We start from the raw sequence: 22,003 nt of genomic DNA, 5'->3' as shown, positions 1-22,003 counted from the left end.
TCTATAGTGAAAAATATATAATTAGATGCGTTTCTCAAAACCGTCGTTAGCCAAGGTCCCATTATCACAAACATAGTTCGTTGATTTGCCGTTTCCCAGTGTAGTTAGTTTATAATAATTTAGTTTTTACATATAGTATTGCATACAGTAGGCGTTAGTTTTTATCCGACTAAAACTAATGCATGGATTCTGAGTTATTAAATATAACTCAGTTATATTTATATTTTAAATTAAATACATTTATTACCAATGTGCTGATAAATATTATTTCTTAGTACATTGGTTCATCTCTAAGATGGATGGATGCATGGATGGATGGATGGATGGATGGATGGACAAACGGGTGGATAGACAGACAGACAGACAGACATAGATAGATAGATGGATGGATAAATAGACAGACAGACAGATAGACAGATAGTATACTGTGAATATTATTTGTTCTAAATCACCTTATTGGCTTTAAATCTCTCAGTTTTTTAAGGTGAACTGTCCCTTTAAATTTCTGTCTGTGTTTTTTTTATAGAAATATTACAGAGCCTGATGATTTTTGAGGTCCAAAAATAAATACCATTACAATATTTTTGTCTATATAATTTCACAGCAAAAGCAATGGCACCATGTTTTCAGAAACGCCACTGCAAAGTCAGACATTCAAAGCCACAAAAGCGAGGGAAATGTCTTGTGAAGTGCTGGAGGGATTTATGGTGGTGAACAGTTTTCCGCAGTAACAGATGGATGTTCATGCAGGCTGCGTCCAATGTTTCCAAACTGCTAAATGGGAAGAGTAACGAGGAAAAGCGCTGTTAATTAATGACTTCATGTCCGGATTTGAAGGCTGGGTTTTGCTTGAAGTGCTTCTCTCGTGACAGTCTCTGTTTAGATGCTTTGTTTGCTTTGCTTTTTGCATCAAGTATCAACACTGAGATTTTACACCAAAAAAATATTGATCCTTGCCACTTTTTCCACTAGCTTTACCTAGAAAGCTGTGTTTTTTCTAGCAAATACCATTGTGTTGAATTAGAAAGAGTAATTCTCGCATTCTTGTTGAGATTTATTTGAGGAAATCACAGAGAAACTGAAACAAATAGGCATATTTATTAAGCTTGGAATGACCTCTTAAAGAAATTATTATCTTTAGTATACTGTACAGTTCAAGACAAAATGATTAGCCCTCCTGTGAAATTAATTATTAGTATAGTATTTCTCAAGAAACGTAAGACAAAGATTTTCTCAACACATATTTAAACAGAATATTAGTATTAAGTATTAGCTTGAGTTTAGGATATGTTCACACTGCAGGCAAATGATCCGAATCTGATTTTGTGACTCAGATCTGTTTTTGTCTTGACAGTGTGAACAGCCCAAACCGCATGGAATCTGATCTTTTCACTTCAGATCTGTGCCACTTTCATATGTGCTGTTAAATCAGACACAGATCTGATGTTTTGCAATGCAAGCCAGTGTGAACTGTTATGTAGGATATCATGTGAATTTTGCATAATCTTTTAGTGACATGCATCACCATTCTGTGCTGCAAACATCATCCACTCCTCGGCAGCAGTATAATATGGCACACAGGGATATTACTTTTCCACAGAAAGTTGGTCGTTCATTTTGAAAAAGACTTTGAAGGTAAAACTGGTGCTTGATAACCAATCTGGTTAACATTGTGGCACAGGTTGATCGCAAAGCTGAAGAGCGTCGGGGGATGTTGCGGATTGGGTGGGCATCTATACGCGATGTAGGTGGCACTTTATTTTTAAGGGGGGACTTTCTCTCCAAGAGAAAAAAGGGCAGGTGCTGGAGCGTTCAAACTCTTTCTCTGCACGTGCCTGTTGTTTATAACAAAGTAAAATGAAATAACTCAGCAAACAGAGATAAACCAACTCCATCTTCAAGCAGGATTTATACTTTCGCCTGGCGCCGCATTACCTCCGCTGACTGCGCGTTGTTACAGTCAAATGTATATATGTATATGTATGTTTTGCTTGTGTGTGCTCGTTCGCTCTCTCTCTCTCTCTCCTTCTCTCTCTCGCTCGCTCGCTCCCTCCCTCCCTCTCTGTCAATTCTCAGGTACGCCCATTCCAGTTTCCCATTCGTCCGTGAAGATGTCAATCTCTATTCCACCCTGTGACGTCATCAACATAGCTACCAATCAGGATAGGAGCTCACAGTTTAAAGGGACGCGAGTGGGGAAGCTCGTGCTGCTTTTGCTCTGTCTTGCTTGCCTAATGTTTGCTTGCTTTTGAGTGTGTTTTGGCTTGTTATGTGATGTGATATTGATGTTAATTTAGAGTTTTGATTTTGGTCTTGTTGGGTTCATAGCTGTTACCGTCTTGTATATGTGCTTGTGGAAATTCCCTGATCTCTGGCGTCAGCCTTTCCCTGGGATTCGAGGAGTTTAGAGGTCACGTGACATACATCTTACATCACGTAGATAACTCCACAGTCTAAACCAGGCATGGGCAAACTCGATCCTCGAGGGCCGGTGTCCCTGCAGACTTTTGCTCCAACACTATTCAAACACACCTGAACACCCTAATTAGTGTCTTTAAGATCACTAGAAAGCTACAAGCAGGTGTGTTTGATTAGGGTTGGAGCAAAACTATGCAGGGACACCGGCCCTCCAGGATCGAGTTTGCCCATCCCTGGTCTAAACACACCCGCTGTAAGTTTTTTCCGTATTTTTGGTTAGTAAAGTAGGTTTAGTTATAGCGTGAAAACGCTGAAGATGTTCTGTTTGTTTATTTTCTACTAGATAGTTTAGAGGGTTACATTAGCTAGATTTGGGCGTTTTGTTATATTGCTTTCATTTATTTGGCGCCACTTAATTCTCGTTTCCCCAACCATAATATACGTTGATTTATTCTTTTTGTGTGTGATCTTGTAAATAATACTTTTTTTTTCTTTTCTGTTTGACTTTTTCACTATTGTAAATAAATTCACATATTTTTGGCAGTATTTTGGTTGTTGTTGTGGAAATTTTGCCACCAACTCACCACAAATTTTAACCACCTTTAAATGTCACCTCTGAAACTCTAGAGCAAAACTATAAAGACGTAACAGCGTGCACCTCATGAAATGGACGAGGCTTTTATACTTGCCGCGTTCGCCGTTGTGATATTCTTTAAAACGACAGGGGGCGGTTAAAAGAAACTGAGCGTAAAGTCAGACGGCTAAACAGAGTAGGAAGTTTCCAGAACTACGTCATGGTAATATCGTTCAAGATTTTTTTCAAACTATTTATTTTAATTATTTTCATAAATTATTTTAATGATTATAAAGATTTTTATAAACATTCAAGATTTTTTTTTATCAAACTTTAATGCATCACTTGCTTTTGTTCATATCTCGGACAGTTCTACCTATTAACGTTTATTAAAATATCAATGGCAACAGAACATGGGTTGCTCTACAAATGTATTTTTATTATGGCAAGAAAAAAAGCAAAAAAAAGTACACTTGCTAAAAAATACTGATGTTTTTTAGATTTAGCCTGCTCTAGTTCACACATTACTGTCTGGCTAGTTTCTGTCCTCTTCTTATGCTAAAAAGGCAATAATGGTCCAACATTCCTGTCCATTATCACCAATAAAGCCTAGAAAACAGGCCATCAGTATACTGTAAACCTGTAAGTTCAAATATTCCTTTCCAGTTATCAAAGAAATCATTTGTTACTTCATTTTAGTTTTGTACATATTAAATTGTTTTAAATTCAAAATTGTAATATATAGATCAGTGTAAAGCCTATGAATGGTGGAAAAACATTCTGTAATTGTGTATTAAACCCACTCGGGTCTCCACTTTTGCCAGGGCCTCTCTTTTTGATTTTAACAAACCTATCCTTTAAGTTTTTCTAAACTTTTTCTAAACAAAAACGTTCCTCCTTTCCCACGGCTGTTGCATTTTCTAGCCAATAATTATTGGTTATACCTATGATCACGCATGGACGGATCATAAAGATGTCTGTACAGGCGTACTGTTTCATATTCAACTCAAATCAAACGCAGCACCATGCGAACTGTCGAAATCATGTCGCACGCACCCACAGCGAACATTCGTAAACGCATCGAAGACGTCACATTCGCCGCGCGCACTCAAGCGAACTAGCAGACACGTCGAGTATAAACCAGGCCTCACAGTCCAGTCTGCGGCTGCTCATTAACCCTTGAGGAGTTCACTACACCGGTGGTCAGAAAGACTTGCACCGTGCATGTCATAAATCACAAATGACCCGTGTTTTCAATCACAAGAGACTTATTTTAGATTTCAAATCCCGAAATATACATTGGTAGTTGCAGAACAACCCTTTACACAATGGTTGTCTGTTTAAAGGGCAATAATCATATTAAGCATGATCTGACAGTGTGCTTACTTCATACAGTATACACATTGTGTGCATGATTAGAGAGTTTCTGCTTGTAACTTATGCGCATGAGGGTCAGTTTAGGACCATGATCTGATATTGGCCACATTTATAACAGCAGTGTGAAGAGATATGCAAAAAAAGATCTCGCAACGTAGCCTGAGTGACGTCAAGTGACCAAAATTCAATGTCTAGCCAGCGTCTAAGGGCGACGTTATTTTGACGCCCAATAACTGACGCCACCATCAAATGATGTTGATTTTAGGTTGTGTTGGCATCTTGACATCATATTGATGTCAAATACTGACATTTATTAGTCATGTATGGCAACCAAAATCCAACGTCTGATAGACATCATAGTGGTAACGTCCACACAGCGTCAAGCTGTAACATCATTAGGCGTTGATATTTGGTTGATTTTAGGTTGGATGTTGGACATTGACGTTAGTCTGCCATTGAGTTCTGACGTCAACCCAATTTTCATTTTAATATAAAATGCAACGTCCCCCAATGTTGGGGTACAGCGTCAATCTGACGTCATGTTGACGTCCTGTGCCTGCTTAGCAGTACTCAGCTTAAAGTGCAATTTAAAAGCTTAAATAGGTTAATTAGGCAAGTCATTGGACAACAGTGGTTTCTTCTGTAGACAATCAAAAAAAGTATTTCCTAAAGGGGCTAATAATATTGACCATAAAGATAAAATAACTGCTTTAGTTCTGCCTAACAAAAACGCTCTCCAGAGAACTTTCTGGTTGATTGTCAACAGCAAGCTGGCCTGGTCAGCTGAAGTGTATATTAGATTAGATTAGATTAGATTAGATTCAACTTTATTGTCATTACACATGTACAAGTACAAGGCAACGAAATGCAGTTTCGGTCTAACCAGCAGTGCAATAGCAGCAAGTGCAGGATACAGGTATAAGTTATAAAGTGCAGTTATAGAAAAACTATGGTGATATTTACAGATGGATGTACTATCAACATTATATACAGGTTGTATTAGCTATGAACAGATTTACAATAAATGAATATATGTACAGGATACTATTAATAGCAGAAGTGTGCAGATAGATAAACATAATTACAAGTGTCCATGTGCAGTGGGTATGTACAGTTTAAATAAATGAATCAGTGCAATGAATATGTGCAAACTTTAAATATGCAAATGTTAAATAGTGCAGTGATTGTGAGGAGTATAAGTTAGAGGAGTGTGGGGGTGTATTGGGGGGGCAAAAGAGTCAGTGAGGGGCAGAGTTCAAAAGGGAGACAGCTCTGGGGAAAAAGCTGTTCCTCAGTCTGCTGCTTTTTGTCCGGGGGAGCCTGAAGCGCCTGCCAGAAGGCAGGAGAGAAAACAGTCTGTGAGCAGGGTGAGAGGAGTCCTTATAAATACTGCGTGCTCGGCGCAGACAGTGTTTCTTCTGGATGTCCTCTATGGGTGGCAGTGTAGTCCCTGTAATGCGTTGGGCAGTTTTCACCACCCGCTGCAGTGCCTTACGCTCAGCAACAGAGCAGCTTCCATACCAGACTGTGACGCAGTTGGTCAGGATGCTTTCTATTGTGCAGCGGTAGAAGTTCACCAAGACGGCTGATGAAAGCTGGTTCTTCTTAAGTTGCCTCAAGAAGAATAGGCGCTGGTGAGCCTTCTTGACCAGGCTGGAGGTGTTGGTGGTCCAGGAAAGGTCCTTAGAGATGTGGGTCCCCAGGAACTTGAAGGATTGCGCCCTCTGGTGGATTTACATGAGAAGAGAACATGCAAGAGAAATTTGCGATCATCAATAAGCATACACAGCGCCCTCTGGTGGATTTGCAAAACAAAAGACTACGAATAATGAGCCTGGGTTGGATTATAATTAACCAGGAACCACAATTCAGAACATGTTATTGGATTTCTGTACATCAATACTGTTAGACTACAAAAAACTAAATACCGTTCTTTATCAAATCGTGCAACCTAACTTTGAACTGTTTCCGTCATCTCTAAAATAAACTCCCAGAGAGTTTTTTTTAGTTTCTTCACGATCCACGGATGACGTTATTACTGTGCAGCTCTCCGAATGCAAAGCTTCCAGGCCCATTACACTCACAGATGGATTAAAACATGCGTCAGGATGGAGAATTAAACTGAAGGTGTCGCCGAGCCAAATAGTAACTCGAGTCTCTGCTCAATAATTCCCAATACAGACGCCTTCACCAAACACTGCTGCTTTACAACAGACCACAGGCTCTTATTTCCACACAGGCCAGCGCTCAGTCATTGCTTATTCTTGTTTACAGCGTGTGCTTCACATGCCTTAAAGACTTTCATTATCATTGTTTTGGAATGTGACTGCAAGGTTTTTAAATCCAGGGGTTTTTAAGGTAAAAACAGATTTAAATAAAGATATAAAGGGAGTGGCAGGGTGGCTCAGTGGTTAGCACTATGGCCTCTCAGCAAGAAGGTCTCTGGTTTGAGTTCCGGCTGGGTCAGTTGGAATTTCTGTGTGGAGTTTGCATGTTCTTCCCATGTTGGCGTGGGTTTCCTTTCGGGTGCTCCGGTTTCCCCCACACTCCAAACACATGCGCTATAAGTGAGTTGAAGTGTGTGTTCCCAGTGTTGGGTTGTGGCTGGAAGGGCATCTGCTGCATAAAACATATTGTGATGTGATGGGGCACTGACAAAAGACTGGAGATCCAAATGCAGGTTTATTAACAAGAATGGTCAGGCAAGCAACAATCAACACAGGGGCAAACAGATGTACACAGAAAATCCAGAATCGTGGTCAGTAAACAGGCGGATGGTCAAAGGCATGCAGCAGACAGGAATAATCAATAAAACAAAGCAAGGCAAGGAAAACACATCGTAATTTTCACAATATGGCTAAACAAGACTAGGGTTGGGTACCGACACCTGTTGCCATTATAGCACCAGTACCTTTGTAATCGGTATGTACTGGACCGAATCAGCATATGAATTTCGGTGCCTAATTTTGGTGCCACTGGTGCTGCATTAAAGACACAAGAAGCATCAAGGAGTGCATCAAAGGCACACATAGGTACGCGTTGTCACACCATCTCTAAACATTTAATTCTAAACAACTTTGAGGAATACGGACAGGCGATGTCAGGCGTTTGTTCTTGTTGCTTAGGGAACGGACGCACACAACACACGCAGTACAGCGCATTCGGTGAGCGAGAGCGACTCTCTTCAGATCAACACGCATGATCGCGTTCGTCAAATTTGCTTCAACTAAGCATTCTAAAGCGTATTTTACAAGCAATGATTCTGACACAGCAACGTGAAGCAGATGCTGTACAAAAGTTGTGTGTAAGGGGGAAACACGTCAAACTTAATGACACATTTGAGGGCTCAAAGACATCATCTGGTACTTTCAGTGAGTACATAAATGGACACCAATGCTCTGATTTTAATATGATTAAGACAGTACTCTGATTTAGAGTCTAGACTACCATGTAAACAGTGATTTTTGATTACCTCCAGAGGTTTTTTCTCTCCATTCAACGTGCGGTATCAAATTCCATTAAAAGAGCACTCTTCCACCAGTCCTTACATAATGCTCGCATCAAATACCTCAGTTTGTCGTGGGGGCATGAATGAAATATTCCTGAATGAAAGTGAAACTGCAGTTAAAGTTGAAAAATTAAAAATGAAACACCTGAAATTACATGAAACTGGAGGAAACATGGATAGCGCAGTGACGCGATGACGTTAATCGATCTATGTACTATAACATATAAGACAGGATCATGAAAGGAACATTCAAAAAGCAGCTCATGTAAACACCTTAATCATATTATTGTCTTATTCAGATTAAAGCAAAATATTAGATTACTGATAACCATGTAAACACAGTCACAAGCCCCAACCCTAGAAAAGTTAAGTTCAGTATTTTAGTAAAAAAGAGTTCAGTATTTTGATGACAGTTAGTTAGTAGTAAGCTAATATATTTTCATAATGCAAATCTTAAATTCATGCTAACCAACAAATGATCAAAGGAAATATATTAATGTAATTCAAATATATAAAATATCAATTGATGTTTACTTTAAACTTTAATTATATTGTTCTAATAAAATTATTTTTTTAAAGATTGTGTCATCCACCATAATTTTGTGGCTCAAAAGTATCGGTTTAGGCACTGTTTTGGCACAGGTACCGTTTTAAAAGTATCGATTTAGCACCGGTATCTAAATAACCCCAAACGATACCCAACCCTAAACAAGACTCAGCACTGATGCGTGTGTGTGCTGTATGAATGGTCCTTGTAATCAGTCTGTACCGATCTTCCGGCTGTGTGTGTGTGTAATCTACTGTGATCGAGAACAGGTGTGTATGTGTAAGTATGGGGCATGACTGGATATGTAGTCCTTATAATAGGGGATTTGTAGTTTTTTTAGCAATCTGCGTATATACCAGCAATCTGCAAGGATTAGATCGCTGGTGATTATGACACATATGCTGGATTAGTTGGCGATTCATTCCGCTGTGGCAACCCTAACTGGTATTGTGTGTGTGTGTGTTTTCATAGAGCGCAGCAGCGGCTCCAAGTCCTGTTCTTGGAAACATGCAGCCAGGAGAAGGGATGCCAGTCGGCCCTGTTCCTCCAGGCTTCTTTCAGGTACACAAACTCACACAAACACACACACACACTCTCTCTCTCTCGCTCTCTCTCTCGCACAAAAACACACACAGTCTCACACACAAACACTTAACAGTTCAGTAGAGATATAATATTATTATAGAGATATGATTGGATTAATGGGGCATGACGACTCAGTGGTTAGCACTGTCACCTCACAGCAAGAAGGTCACTGGTTCGAGTCCCGGCTGGGTCAGTTGGCATTTCTGTGTGGAGTTTGCATGTTCTCCCCATGTTGGCGTGGGTTTCCTCTGGGTGCTCTGGTTTCCACATACACTATAGGGGAATTGGGTAAGCTAAATTGGCCATAGATTCCCAGTACTAAGTTGCAGCTGGAAGGGCATCCGCTGCATAAAACAGTGCTGGATAAGTTGGCGGTTCATTCTGCCGTGGCGACCCCTGATTAATAAAGAGAGTAAGCTGAAGGAAAATGAGTATTATATATAATAATGTTATGTTCTAATTATTATTGTTATATTTTTGTAACTGTTGTTGTCATTTTTATAATTCATTCATTCACTAATTTTCAATCATTGGGCTGACACGAGAAACTTGCTTGATGGAAAGATGACTGAGGGAGAGGAATATATATATATAAGTTTACTGCAGTAAAGGCTAAAGTATACTACGGTAATTACTATTATTTCATGATAGTTATTAATGATACCACAATATGTAAGCTAGTGTAATTTAATGCTTATTCATAAATATTTCCCTTTACTATACATTACTATAGTATTTTAAATGCGTAACACCTGGTTTTATTAGATTTGTAGTTTTTGCTGTTATATACTATAATTTGTTTCTGTTTAGTACAGCATATTATTTACAGTAAATAACTGAACTGAACAATTCTCCCTCATATGATTCATTGACAGTTTTAGTGATCACTAAGATTTGAAAGATAATTTAAGTTGCTTCGATTTAAAAATGAAAATTGCAAAAATAGCTTAAATGTACTTTTGCAAAGTAGCTTTTAGCTTAGCTTGCTACATTTCCCATGGTGTAGCTTTTAGTGTAGTTAAGCTACATTTTAAGTAGTGTAGCTAATAGCTTAGCTCACTACATTTTTCAAGTAGCCTGCCCAACACTGCTTATAAATAAACCGCATAGTTGCAATCTAACCAACTACATTCTGGACTAAAAAACCCTCAACAGTACATTATGTTATCCAACAGTTGCAATATTTGTGAAACTGTAGAGTGTCCTCAGTTTGCTGCTGTATGTGGGTGGAGTAATACACAAGGTTGAAGGGGCTGGTCGAGTGCTGTTACTGGCAGAATACCACATGGCTACATCAGCCAATCAGATTCAAGAACCAGACAGAAATGCTGTGTATATATATATATATATATATATATATATGTATATATATATATATATATATATATATGTATATATATATATATATATATATATGTATATATATATATATATATATATATATATATATATATATATATATATATATATATATATATATATATATGTATATATATATATATATGTATATATGTATATATATGTATATATATATATATATGTATATATGTATATATATATATACATATATATATATATATATATATATATATATATATATATATATATGTATATATATATATATATATATATATGTATGTATGTATATATATGTATATATGTATATATGTATGTATATGTATATATGTATATAAATATGAATATATGTGTATATATATATATATATATATATATATATATATATATATATATATATATATATATATATATATATATATATATGTATATATGTATGTATGTATATATGTGTATATATACATGTGTGTGTGTGTGTATATATATTTATATATATATATATATATATATATATATATATATATATATATATACATATACATATACATATATATATATATATATATATATATATATATATATATATATATACATATACATATATATATATATATATATATATATATATATATATATATATATATATATATATTACTGTTGTATATATCAGTGTCATCAGAACACAAGTTTTACTTATATAGATCTTCAATTTGCATAAGCTAACATTTGGTAAACACGAACACTTTCATGAAACTGAAAATGATTTGCAACAGAACAACTTCACAAATGACTGACACAAAACTACACTGTTGAATTAATGGACATTTTCTAGTCACTTAAAGTAGTCGAAACATTTGTTGTCATGATTTTTTTGCCATGTAATTTTTAGTATACACACAAATGATGAATGAGCGTGTGTGTGAGTGTGTGTAGCTCAGCAGCGGTGTCTGAGCAGTCCTGCATCTTCCGTCCTCTTCTGTGCTGTAATTGGTTTGATTAAGAGCGTCAGGATTCCAGCAGAACCAGCGACTGAATCCCTGCCGATCGCTAATGCTGCACGGCTAATGGAAACAGAAGCTAAGAAGATCAAATCATCTTTCTTAAGTGGCTCGACAAAGACTCATCTGCCTCCTGCCGCGTCTGTCTTAGTTATCAACATTTCATTTTACTCCGTCAACTCAGTATCCACACGTCCACACACTGAAAACAAGGATTCACTGGAGTTACTCTATTTTTTTTAGGGTAAGTGGTTGCAAACGCTTTAAATGGGCTGAATTTAAACAAAACAAAAAAAAGTTGAACATTACTACACTGTAAAACCCAACAGTCAACTTTATCAAATGAAATGAGTGTAGTTAACTCAAAATTGACTGAAAGTTCATTCTACTCATTTGAAAAGAGTTTTGAACTCAGTGTTGAAGGTAATGAGTTAATTAAATACCTCATTACTTCAACTTAAATGGAGTAAGTTCACACTTCGTTCACTAAGTTCATACTCAGTTTTTTTTAAACTCAAATGGTTTGTTGCAAACGGTTTCCTCAAACTTTTTGAGTTACCTTAACTTGTTGGATTTTACAGTACTCAGTTGGTTTGAGTTCTCTTCATTTATTGGGTTTTATTGTGCTCAGATTGCTTCATTTACTCAAATGGATTAAGTTCACAGTACTTATTAGGATTCGTTTTTGAACTTAAATGGTTTGTGGCAATCGGTTTCCTCAAATGGTTTGAGTTACCTTAACCTTTTGTGTTTTACAGTGTATGTTTTAATTTGTTTAAGTTCAGCCCATATAAATTGTTTGCAATCACTTACCTTAAATAAATTGTGTAAATCCAATGAATCATTTGTCAGTGCAGCAGTCTAAACACTGTAATAAATGTTGGGTTCCACACAATCGATTTGTGTTGGGATAACATGAACAAACAAAGTAAAATTACTTATTAAGTCAAATAAATTATTAAGCTTTTGCAAATTTAAAGTAGATTGAACATAAGAAATTAGGTTGTTGCAACAATCAAGTTGCGATTTAAAAAATCGTGTTGTTGTAGCTCATTTTAAGTTAGTATGTTTAAACAAAGAGAAAACACCATTTTTTGAGTGTTTTTTTTAGAGTACAGTTGTTAGGATTCTGCCATTTTAGTCTTGTTAAGTCTTGTTTTGGCGGACACTAGTCATTGTCTGTCTTTGTCTTTGTATGAGCGCCGTCTTGGTGTGTTCAGGCCGTGCGCATTCCCCCTTGACGCGGGCATGCTCAGGATGTGCAACCTTGTCCTGGTGTGTTTGTTGTTTTGTTTGTGGCATGGTGTTTTCGTTCTCAGCGCTACAGTCTAGTTAGTTTTGGTTTCGTAAGCAAAGTATGCAACCTTTCTCTCTATCTAAACAGAATGAAACGTCAGTCAATAGATTCAATGTACAGCAGACCTAAGCTGCGTTTTGATTGGCTGCCTGTGCTCGTGATTGGCACATGATCAAATGCGAGCTCTATAGGAGTCTGCTTGCGATGTCACAGCGTGAGGAGAGAGCACAGCTCGTGTCCAGCTATGGACTCAGCCCACCGACCTCTTTTACATCCATCATTGATAATGCAACTGTTCAGTCTAACAGAAGAGAAGCGCTCTCGCTCAGCACAGTGGATGATGCTTTAGGTGTATTGATTTGTATCATTTTAGTGGTTTGGGATGCGGTGACACAGGCAAATATTTTGCCGAACAGATGCAGTATATTTAATGCTCATAAATTATCATAAAAGTCCTCGTGCTGCAGGTATTAGGAGGTTTGCTGAAGGTGCAGCTGTCGTGCAGTGAGGGGTTTGCGTCTTTAAAAGACTACGACAGTTTGCATTTATTAAAAAGTAAGAATGATTAAGAAATCCATATAAAACAGTTTCTTAGTGATGTCGCATCTTCAGTTTCGGGCTCAGGCTTGCTTTGCATTCACACTACAAGCGTAAAAGCCCAACTGAACCGCACTCTGCCACACCTCTTCCAACCAGGCCAGGGCTGGCCAACTGAACCATTCTCAGGCACGAATTAGAGCACTCACACTTGTCAAAGGAACCAGGAAACGCATAGTGTGAATAGCATAGTGTGAGTGCACCCGAAGTTTATTCAGTTCACCTGTTTGTTTGTCAGCTCTTGTTTATAGTTTCCTCTTATCTGCTGTCCTGTGCCAGTTCTCCAAATATCCCACCCGGTCAGTACCTGGATGGGAGACCACATGGGAAATCTAGGTTGCTGCTGGAAGTGGTGTTGGTGAGGCCAGCAGGGGGCGCCCAACCTACGGTCTGTGTGTGTCCTTATGCCCCAGTATAATGACAGGGACTCTATACTGTTAAGTGAGCGTCGTCTTTCGGATGAGATGTTAAACCGAGGTCGTGACTGTCTGTGGTCGTTACAAATCCCAGGATTTCCTTCAAAAAGGAGTAGGGGTTTAACCCCGGCATCCTGGCCAAATCTGCCCAATGGCCTGTATCCATCATGGCCTCCTAACCATCCACATATCTTAATTGGCTTCATCACTCTGTCTCCTCTCCACCAATCAGCTGGTGTGTGGTGTGCAGTCTGGCGCAAAATGGCTGCCACCGCGTCATCCAGGTGGAGGCTGCACACTGGTGTTGGATGAGGAGATTCCCCCCTATGTGTAAAGCGCTTTGAGTGTCCAGAAAAGCACTTTATAAATGTAAGGAATTATTATTATTATTATTATTATTATTATTATTATTTTATAGTTAATAAAAACTCATAATTTTCCTGCACTTGAGTCCTCGCTCCATTCCACACCCACTGACTGTGATGTATTTTCTTTGACAACTAGCTAAAATACAAAAAATTAAAACATTCTTAATTTAATAAAACCAATGGCCCAAAAAGTGAACGAATAAAAATTTACTCTTGCTCTTTTCCATATTGATGCCTGTCAAGCTAAAAAAATCCTCTGGGGAGAGTAAATGAAGACTGAATCCTCATTTCATCCTCATTTTGGTGAAATAAAGCCTTTGAAGTCTGCATTTTATTTTTCCGTATTGTGACACAGTTCCTAGAGAAACGATATAAAAAATGACAAAACAGTGGGTGTGGCTTGTTTTTATCTACTGAAAGCTGATTGGGTGTAGTAAAGAAGGCGTTTCATTCAAAAAGATGTGGAAAAGGGTTTGGGGAGAGATTATTACAACCTAACAGACTCCCTCTGCTCACCATTTCTGTTTGTTGTCAAAACATACAGCTGGAGGGGAGTGGTTAAGTATGTTAGCCCCGCCCATTAGCTCAAACAGACCTAATATGACCATTCAATGGAAAACAAACAGGAAGCACATTTTCAGATTTCAATTAAAGATTACAAGAGCACACTATCATTTTCTTAATGACACGCAAAGATGAATTGTTCAGCACAAAACTAGCAATGTGCGCTAACAAAATCAACATGCTTAGTTTTGATTTCATATGTACTTTACAGTGTGTGTGCTGCGTGTTTAGACTGCTGCGAGCGCACATGAGCTGAGCTGAGATGGAGTTGGATGTTGAGATGAATCCATGCGAACGAGAGCAGAAGAGCAGCGGATGCATTATTTAAAGCCGCTTCATCCGCATTCGCTCCGTTCCAGCCTCACATCTTCAACTTTTCTCCTCTCCAAGAACAGCGAGGCGTGTCGTTTCTCACTCAGGGATGCTTTCGTCCCCAGAGACGCCTGTAAAAATGTGTTCTCGAAGCAACACCTAATCCCCAGCTGGCCCTCGCCCTCCAGTGCCCCGTGACCCCGTGCCACTTTTGCTTTTGGAAACAGTCTGTGCATCTTCATTAAAGATGGAGTATATGGAATATCCTCTTGAGTGTGTTTGTCTGAAAAGTTTTCAAAGCTCATAGGCTCCAGACCAAGGTTATTTCAAACACAGGCTCATTGGGAAAATGTGCCCAGGGCTACAGTTTTATAAACCACGACATATGTGCCCAGGGCTACATTTTTGAGAACTGCGAAATATGTCCCCGGGGCTATGTCTGGATGGGTTTTATGTGTATAAAATAAACAGCAGGTCGGCACCAGTGGTGTAGTGGTTAGTGCGTCACCACATGCACTCCGGTGCACACAGCGACCAGAGTTCGATTCCGCCTCGTGGTCCTATGCCGATCCTTCCCCTCTCTCTGCTCCCCATGCTTTCCTGTCAATACTCTCTACTGTCCGATCCAATAAAGGTGAAAAACCCAGAAAAAATTATTATAAAAAAATGAATAAATAAACAACAGATTATTTGATACACACATATATATATATATATATATATATATATATATATATATATATATATATATATATATATATATATATATATATATATATATATATATATATATATATTAGAGATGCGCGGATCAGCTGAAATGACACCCGAATCCCCGGCTTCATACTAATCATCCACCCGCCACCCGCCCGCACATATTTTTAAATTTTTTTTTTTAAAAGATTTATTTTTTGGCTATTTTGCCTTTATTAGATAGGACAGTATTTAGGACAGGAAGCGAAGTTGGAGAGAGAGAGGGGGGTAGGGTAGGAAAATGTCCTTGAGCCGGGATTCGAACTCGTGACGCCCTGACGTGCTACTGCACCATATGTCGACTCGCTAACCACTAGGCTATCATCGTCACTTTAATAAATGAATTCTTCGATTTAGGCATGATAATAGGTCACCGTGGATATTAACAGCAGATTCAGTGAGCTTTAATCTGCACATCTCTGATAGTAAAATAATATGTTAATCGTAAACGTTTTTAAGTGAACATTTATTTATAAAAACAAAAGTTTGTCTTTAGACTACATTTTCCTCATTTTCTAATAGATACAGAAAGTAAAAATAAAACATTTGAGCTTTTACAGATACAAGAACGAGATAACAAAAAGGGTTCTGCTTCAGCCTAAACAGCAGCTGTGTTGTGTTTACTCTGCCTTTTTCTTCGCACTGTGTAAAAACAGAACAGCATCTACTGTGCCTGGATTCGGGCGATTCCGCCTCGCCTCCAAAACGCAGCCAGCTACACTGAATAAGCGTTCGCTCGCACCGCTTGTAGGAATGAACAAGATTCTTCTCGCAAGGCGCTGCAGTTGTGGAAACATGCGACCTTGTTTCTTCTAGAACGATAGCAGATTTTCCTCTGGTGACTCCTCTAACTGAAACTGAACAGTGGGCTGCTCTTGCACTTCATTCATTATTATTGGGCATCTCATCTTCCCATTCTGCAAAGCCCACTCTCTGCTTTTTCGCTGGTCCACTGCCATGTCCCGCTACATCCACCTGCAACCGACCCGCAATTAATCATAATGTATTTTTTACTACCCGACCCACCCAACCCGCGGATTATCCTCAGCACCCGCGGATATAACCGCCATCCGCGCATCACTTATATATACACAGTGCTCAGTGTAACAGGATCATTTTAAGTATATTGATTTCACTTCATTTTCCTCTTGTTTAGTGTTAATTTAAAAGTGTTTTGTGTTCACAATATGAATGTAAAAAGAGACAGTGGTTTCACCTCTTCTCCCCCTTGGGGTTAACATCAAGGTGGTATAGTCCAAGCAGCCATACCTGTTGCACTACGGTTTGAGCAGTCTTTTCCCTGAACTGAAGAGGCATGCTATACCTGCTCCACATAGAACTTAGCATTGGTCGTAAATAACACACACACACACACACACACATACATATTTAAGTTTAGTTTGAATGATTTGTTTTATTTACTGATGTAAAAACAGATTGTTATGTTGTAGAATGTTATTTTTGTTGGCAGTGTACATTTAATGGGATGAGCTGAGGCTGGCGATCTGTCGCAAACATATTAACCTCCTCTGTGCAGGTATGCATTTCTGATTGTATTTTGATGATGTAATATGAGGATGGTCACGGTTCATATGCTGGTTTTTGTAATTGTGAGAGCTATTTTTCTCTTTTCTGTCTTCGTGTCCTTGCGCAGCGCCTCTCGCTCTTTCGCTTTTCCACCTGTTCCCTAAACTAAAGAGTGTACATTTAATGGGATGAGCTGAGGCCCGCGAGCTGACGCAAACATACAAACATTCTCTGTGCAGACTCAAAATGGTGTCCTCTCGTTATTGACAACACAACACAACGCAGATCAAAAGAGAGTACGGTTACATTAGCATAATTGAGTACAGCCTATTTTGAAAATGAATATGTTTCTCCATTTCTCAGTGAATATAGACAGTGTGTTTTGGTGCATTTAAACAAAACAAAACAAACTAAAATGGAAAGATAAAACATTTACATTCAAGTAAAATATTGCAAAATAAATTACAACCTACAACATTTTTCACATTTTTCTGACAATTTAATAGAAATCAAAACTTTTTCACATTTTTTTTTGCTTCTCTTGATTTTTGCTCTTTTTAAATGTGTATTTAATATTTTTCTATAGCATATAAAGTTGGGTGTGCTAGTTTTTGGCCTATTATTGTAAGTTATTTTGTTAGATAAGCTCCAGATTTGGCTTCAGTCCTGACTAATCTAATCTATATGCACAAATGTAATATTGTAGAGCTTCGTATTAAAAAAATGAATTTAAATTATTTGTGAGGGGTGTACTCATATACAGTTGAAGTCAGAATTATTAGCCCCCCTGTTTATTTTTGCCCCAATTTCTGTTTAACGGAGAGCAGATTTTTTTCAGCACATTTCTAAACATAATAGTTTTAATAACTCATCTCTAATAACTTTGTCATGATGACAGTAAATAATATTTAACTAGATATTCTTCAAGACACTTCTATACAGCTTAAAGTGACATTTAAAGGCTTAACTAGGTTAATCAGGTTAATTAGGCAGGTTAGAGTAATTAGGCAAGTTACTGTATAATGATGGTTTGTTCTGTAGACTATCAAAAAAATATATAGCGTAAAGGGGCTAATAATATTGACCTTAAAATGGCTATTAAAAAATTAAAAACTGCTTTTATTCTAGCTGAAATAAAACAAATAAGACTTTCTCCAGAAGAAAAAATATTACCAGACATACTGTGAACATTTCCTGAATCTGTTCAACATCATTTGGGAAATATTCATAAAAGAAAATCTAAGGTGGGCTAATAATTCTGACTTCAACTGTATACTGAGCACTGTAGTATATAGTATGTAGTATATTTATATATATATATATATATATATATATATATATATATATATATATATATATATATATATATATATATATATATATATATATATATATATATATATATATATATATATATAAATCAGGGCCGGCCCTGTACATTTGGGGGCCGTAAGCAGAAAAAGTTTGTGGCCCTACCTTCATCTAAATAGTAGAGTATTGCCTTTGCAAACCGGCCCACAATGATTATATTGCTTATTAAATACAACCAATGAAACCAAAAAGTAAAGCCTGATTTCTTCTTCTGTGTGTGTGCGTTTGTGTGTATGCAAATGTGTGTTTGTGTGCTAGTGTGAGTAAGTGTCTGTGTGTGTAGTTGTGTATGTGTGTGCGTATAAGTGCATTTGTGTGTGTGATTTTGTGTGTGTGTGTGTCTCTGTGTGTGTGTGTGTGCGTGTGTGTGTGTGCGATTGTGAGTGTGTGTGTGAATTTGTGTGTATGTGTGTATGCAATTGTGTGTGTGTGTGTGTGAGTAATTGCACATGTGTTTGTGTGCGTATTTCTGTGTGAGTGTAAGTTGCAAATGTGTGTGCATATTTGTGTGTGATTGTGTATGCGATTGTAAGTGTATGTGAATGTGTGTGTATGTTTGCTTGTGTGAGTAACAGTGTGCTTATTTTTGTGTGTGTGTGTGTGCGTGCGTGTGTGTGCATGTGTGTGTGTGTGTGCAGTTGTGTGAGTGTGTTTGTGCATGCATGTGGACTTGTGTGAGTAACAGTGTGTGTGCGTATTTACGTATATGCGCGTTTAAGGGCATGTGTGTGCTTGTATGTGTGCTTGTATATATACTTGTGTAGGTGTGTGCATATGTAAGTGTGTATAAATATATAAATATGTACACACACACGCACACACACACACACACACAATGTTCAACATAAAGCATCTGCCGTCAGCATTGCAGGACTGTTGAGGCTTTATTGGTGGAAATATTACAGCATCTCAAAGTTTTCCAGCAGATCTGTGTTTGTCGTGGTGAATCCGCCTCTATTGTGATTCCAGCAGATCAGACAGAGAAGTGTAGTGTAACACTGCCACCTGGAGGACACCAAACACCACAGCAGTCCTTCATTCGGCTTAGTGCCTTGTTTATCAAGGGTCGCCACAGCGGAATGACCCCCAACTATTCCAGCATATGTTTTACGCAGAGGATGCCCTTCCAGCTGCAACACAGCACTGGGAAACACCCATACACACTCATTCCCAAAAACACACACACACACTAATTTAGTTCATCAATTCCCCTATAGCGCATGTGTTTGGACTGTGGGGGAAACCGGAGCATCCGGAGGAAACCCACACCAATACGGGGAGAACATGCAAACTCCACACAGAAATGCCAACTGAACCAGCTGGGACTCGAACTAGTGACCTTCCCAGCAAACAATTTTGTGTTTAATAGACGTCTGATAGACATCTAAATGTAAACAGGGTGGCTAAACTTGGGCTGTCAGTGAAAATGTAATAGACATAGCCCAAAACTAGACTAGTCATTCATCTCTGTATATGTAATGACTAGTTTTGGCCAATTCTTGGACGTCTATTAGATTTTCACTGACAGCCCAAATTTAGCCCTGCTTTAGCTAAGATGACTATGTTTAGACGACTATTGGACATCTATTAGACATCTTTTAAAAACAAAAAATGCTTGCTGGATTTTTGCTGTGAGGCCACAGTGCTAACCACTGAGCCACCATGCCACCCAACACCAGAACACTAAACAATAAAACCTTACTTCACTGCCCTTTTTTTTTCATTTCTGCTCAACATGTATGTCATTTTATTTATTTATTTATTTATTTAATTTTATTTGTTTGTTTGTTTTTGATTTTTCTTATTTATTTATTTTCTTATTTATTTATTTATTTATTTATTTTTATTTTTATTTATTTATTTTTATTTATTTGTTTGTTTTTTATTTTTCTTATTTATTTATTTATTTTCTATTATTTTTATTTATTTGTTTGTTTTTTATTTTTCTTTATTTATTTTCTATTTTTTTCTTTATTTTTATTTTTATTTATTTGTTTGTTTTTTATTTTTCTTATTTATTTATTTATTTTCTATTATTTTTATTTATTTATTTTTATTTATTTTTATTTATTTGTTTGTTTTTTATTTTTCTTATTTATTTATTTATTTTCTATTATTTTTATTTATTTATTTTTATTTATTTTTATTTATTTGTTTGTTTTTTATTTTTCTTATTTATTTATTTATTTTCTATTTATTTTTATTTTTTTGTTTGTTTTTTTATTTTTCTTTATTTATTTTCTATTTTTTTCTTTATTTTTATTTTTATTTATTTGTTTGTTTTTTATTTTTCTTATTTATTTATTTATTTTCTATTATTTTTATTTATTTATTTTTATTTATATTTATTTGTTTGTTTTTTATTTTTCTTATTTATTTATTTATTTTCTATTTATTTTTTTATTTTTTATTTGTTTGTTTGTTTTTTCTTATTTATTTATTTATTTTCTATTTATTTATTAATTTTCTATTTATTTATTTATTTGCTTCTTATTTTTTATTTATTTATTTTCTATTTATTAGTTTGTTTGTTTGTTTGTTTTTTATTTTTCTTATTTTAATTTATTGATTGATTTATTTGTTTGTTTGTTTATTTATTTATATTTTTATTTTGTATTTATTTATTTGGTTTGTTTGTTTTTTATTTTTCTTATTTTTTATTTATTTATTTTGTATATAAATATTTATTTTTTATTTATTTGATTTGTTTGTTTTTTTATTTTTCTTATTTTTTATTAATTTATTATTTTATTTTATTTAAAAAAATGTAATTAATTTATTATTTTTATTTTTTACTGAACTTATGGAGCCAATTTATCATATTAACAATATTCCATTAGCAGTTTTTGCGCTTATTTTGTATCACTTATATTACACAGTATATTATATAATTTATACTTTAATGAAATAAAGGTTCTATTAAAGAGCCCCTATTATGGGTTTTTGAGAATGATCTTCATGCAGTGTGTAACACAGCACTAAGTGAATGAAAGCTGAGGTTTAAATCTGAAAGTGCACCGTGTTTAAAACTATTGATTCTTTAATGAAATAGTCAACTCAGAGTCAAATAAATGAATCGAGTTGGATTAGGATTGCCTGAAGGCGTTGATGACCAAATGTGTAGGTACATGACCAAATATGAAGTGCCGGATCCAGTAAAACATGAACGCGCCTTTATGCATGGGGCATAAAACATATGCTGGAATAGTTGTTGGTTCATTCCGCTGTGGTGACCCCTGATAGATAAGTGACTCAGCCGTAAATAAACAAATGAATGTATCAGCTGAAATTTCTGTAGTATGTCAGTGGTGATGTCATGCTCTGATTCACCTTCACTTTGTTTCATCAATTATAGAGACGCCGGGTCGAGATGTGTTCAGATTCAGCCTTAAGCAGATCACCTTCTGTCTGCCTTTTTTGCCAAAACCTGTGTGA

At 36.5% G+C, this 22,003-nt stretch overlaps 1 protein-coding gene across 1 annotated transcript in view; it reads left to right on the top strand.

Annotated features, from left to right (window-relative positions):
• ssbp2b (single stranded DNA binding protein 2b) overlaps positions 1 to 22,003 on the top strand; it is a 129,831-nt gene that overhangs the window by 61,974 nt on the left and 45,854 nt on the right. The window contains exon 5 of the mRNA XM_056466670.1: positions 8,896 to 8,985. Coding sequence (XP_056322645.1) covers positions 8,896 to 8,985 — 90 coding nt within the window. The remainder of the gene's footprint in view (positions 1 to 8,895; positions 8,986 to 22,003) is intronic.

This window comes from Danio aesculapii, chromosome 10 (genome assembly GCF_903798145.1).
Source record: "Danio aesculapii chromosome 10, fDanAes4.1, whole genome shotgun sequence".
Taxonomy (NCBI): Eukaryota; Metazoa; Chordata; class Actinopteri; order Cypriniformes; family Danionidae; genus Danio; species Danio aesculapii.
The sequence above is the reverse complement of the archived record's forward strand: the minus strand, read 5'-3'. Positions and strand labels throughout refer to the sequence as shown.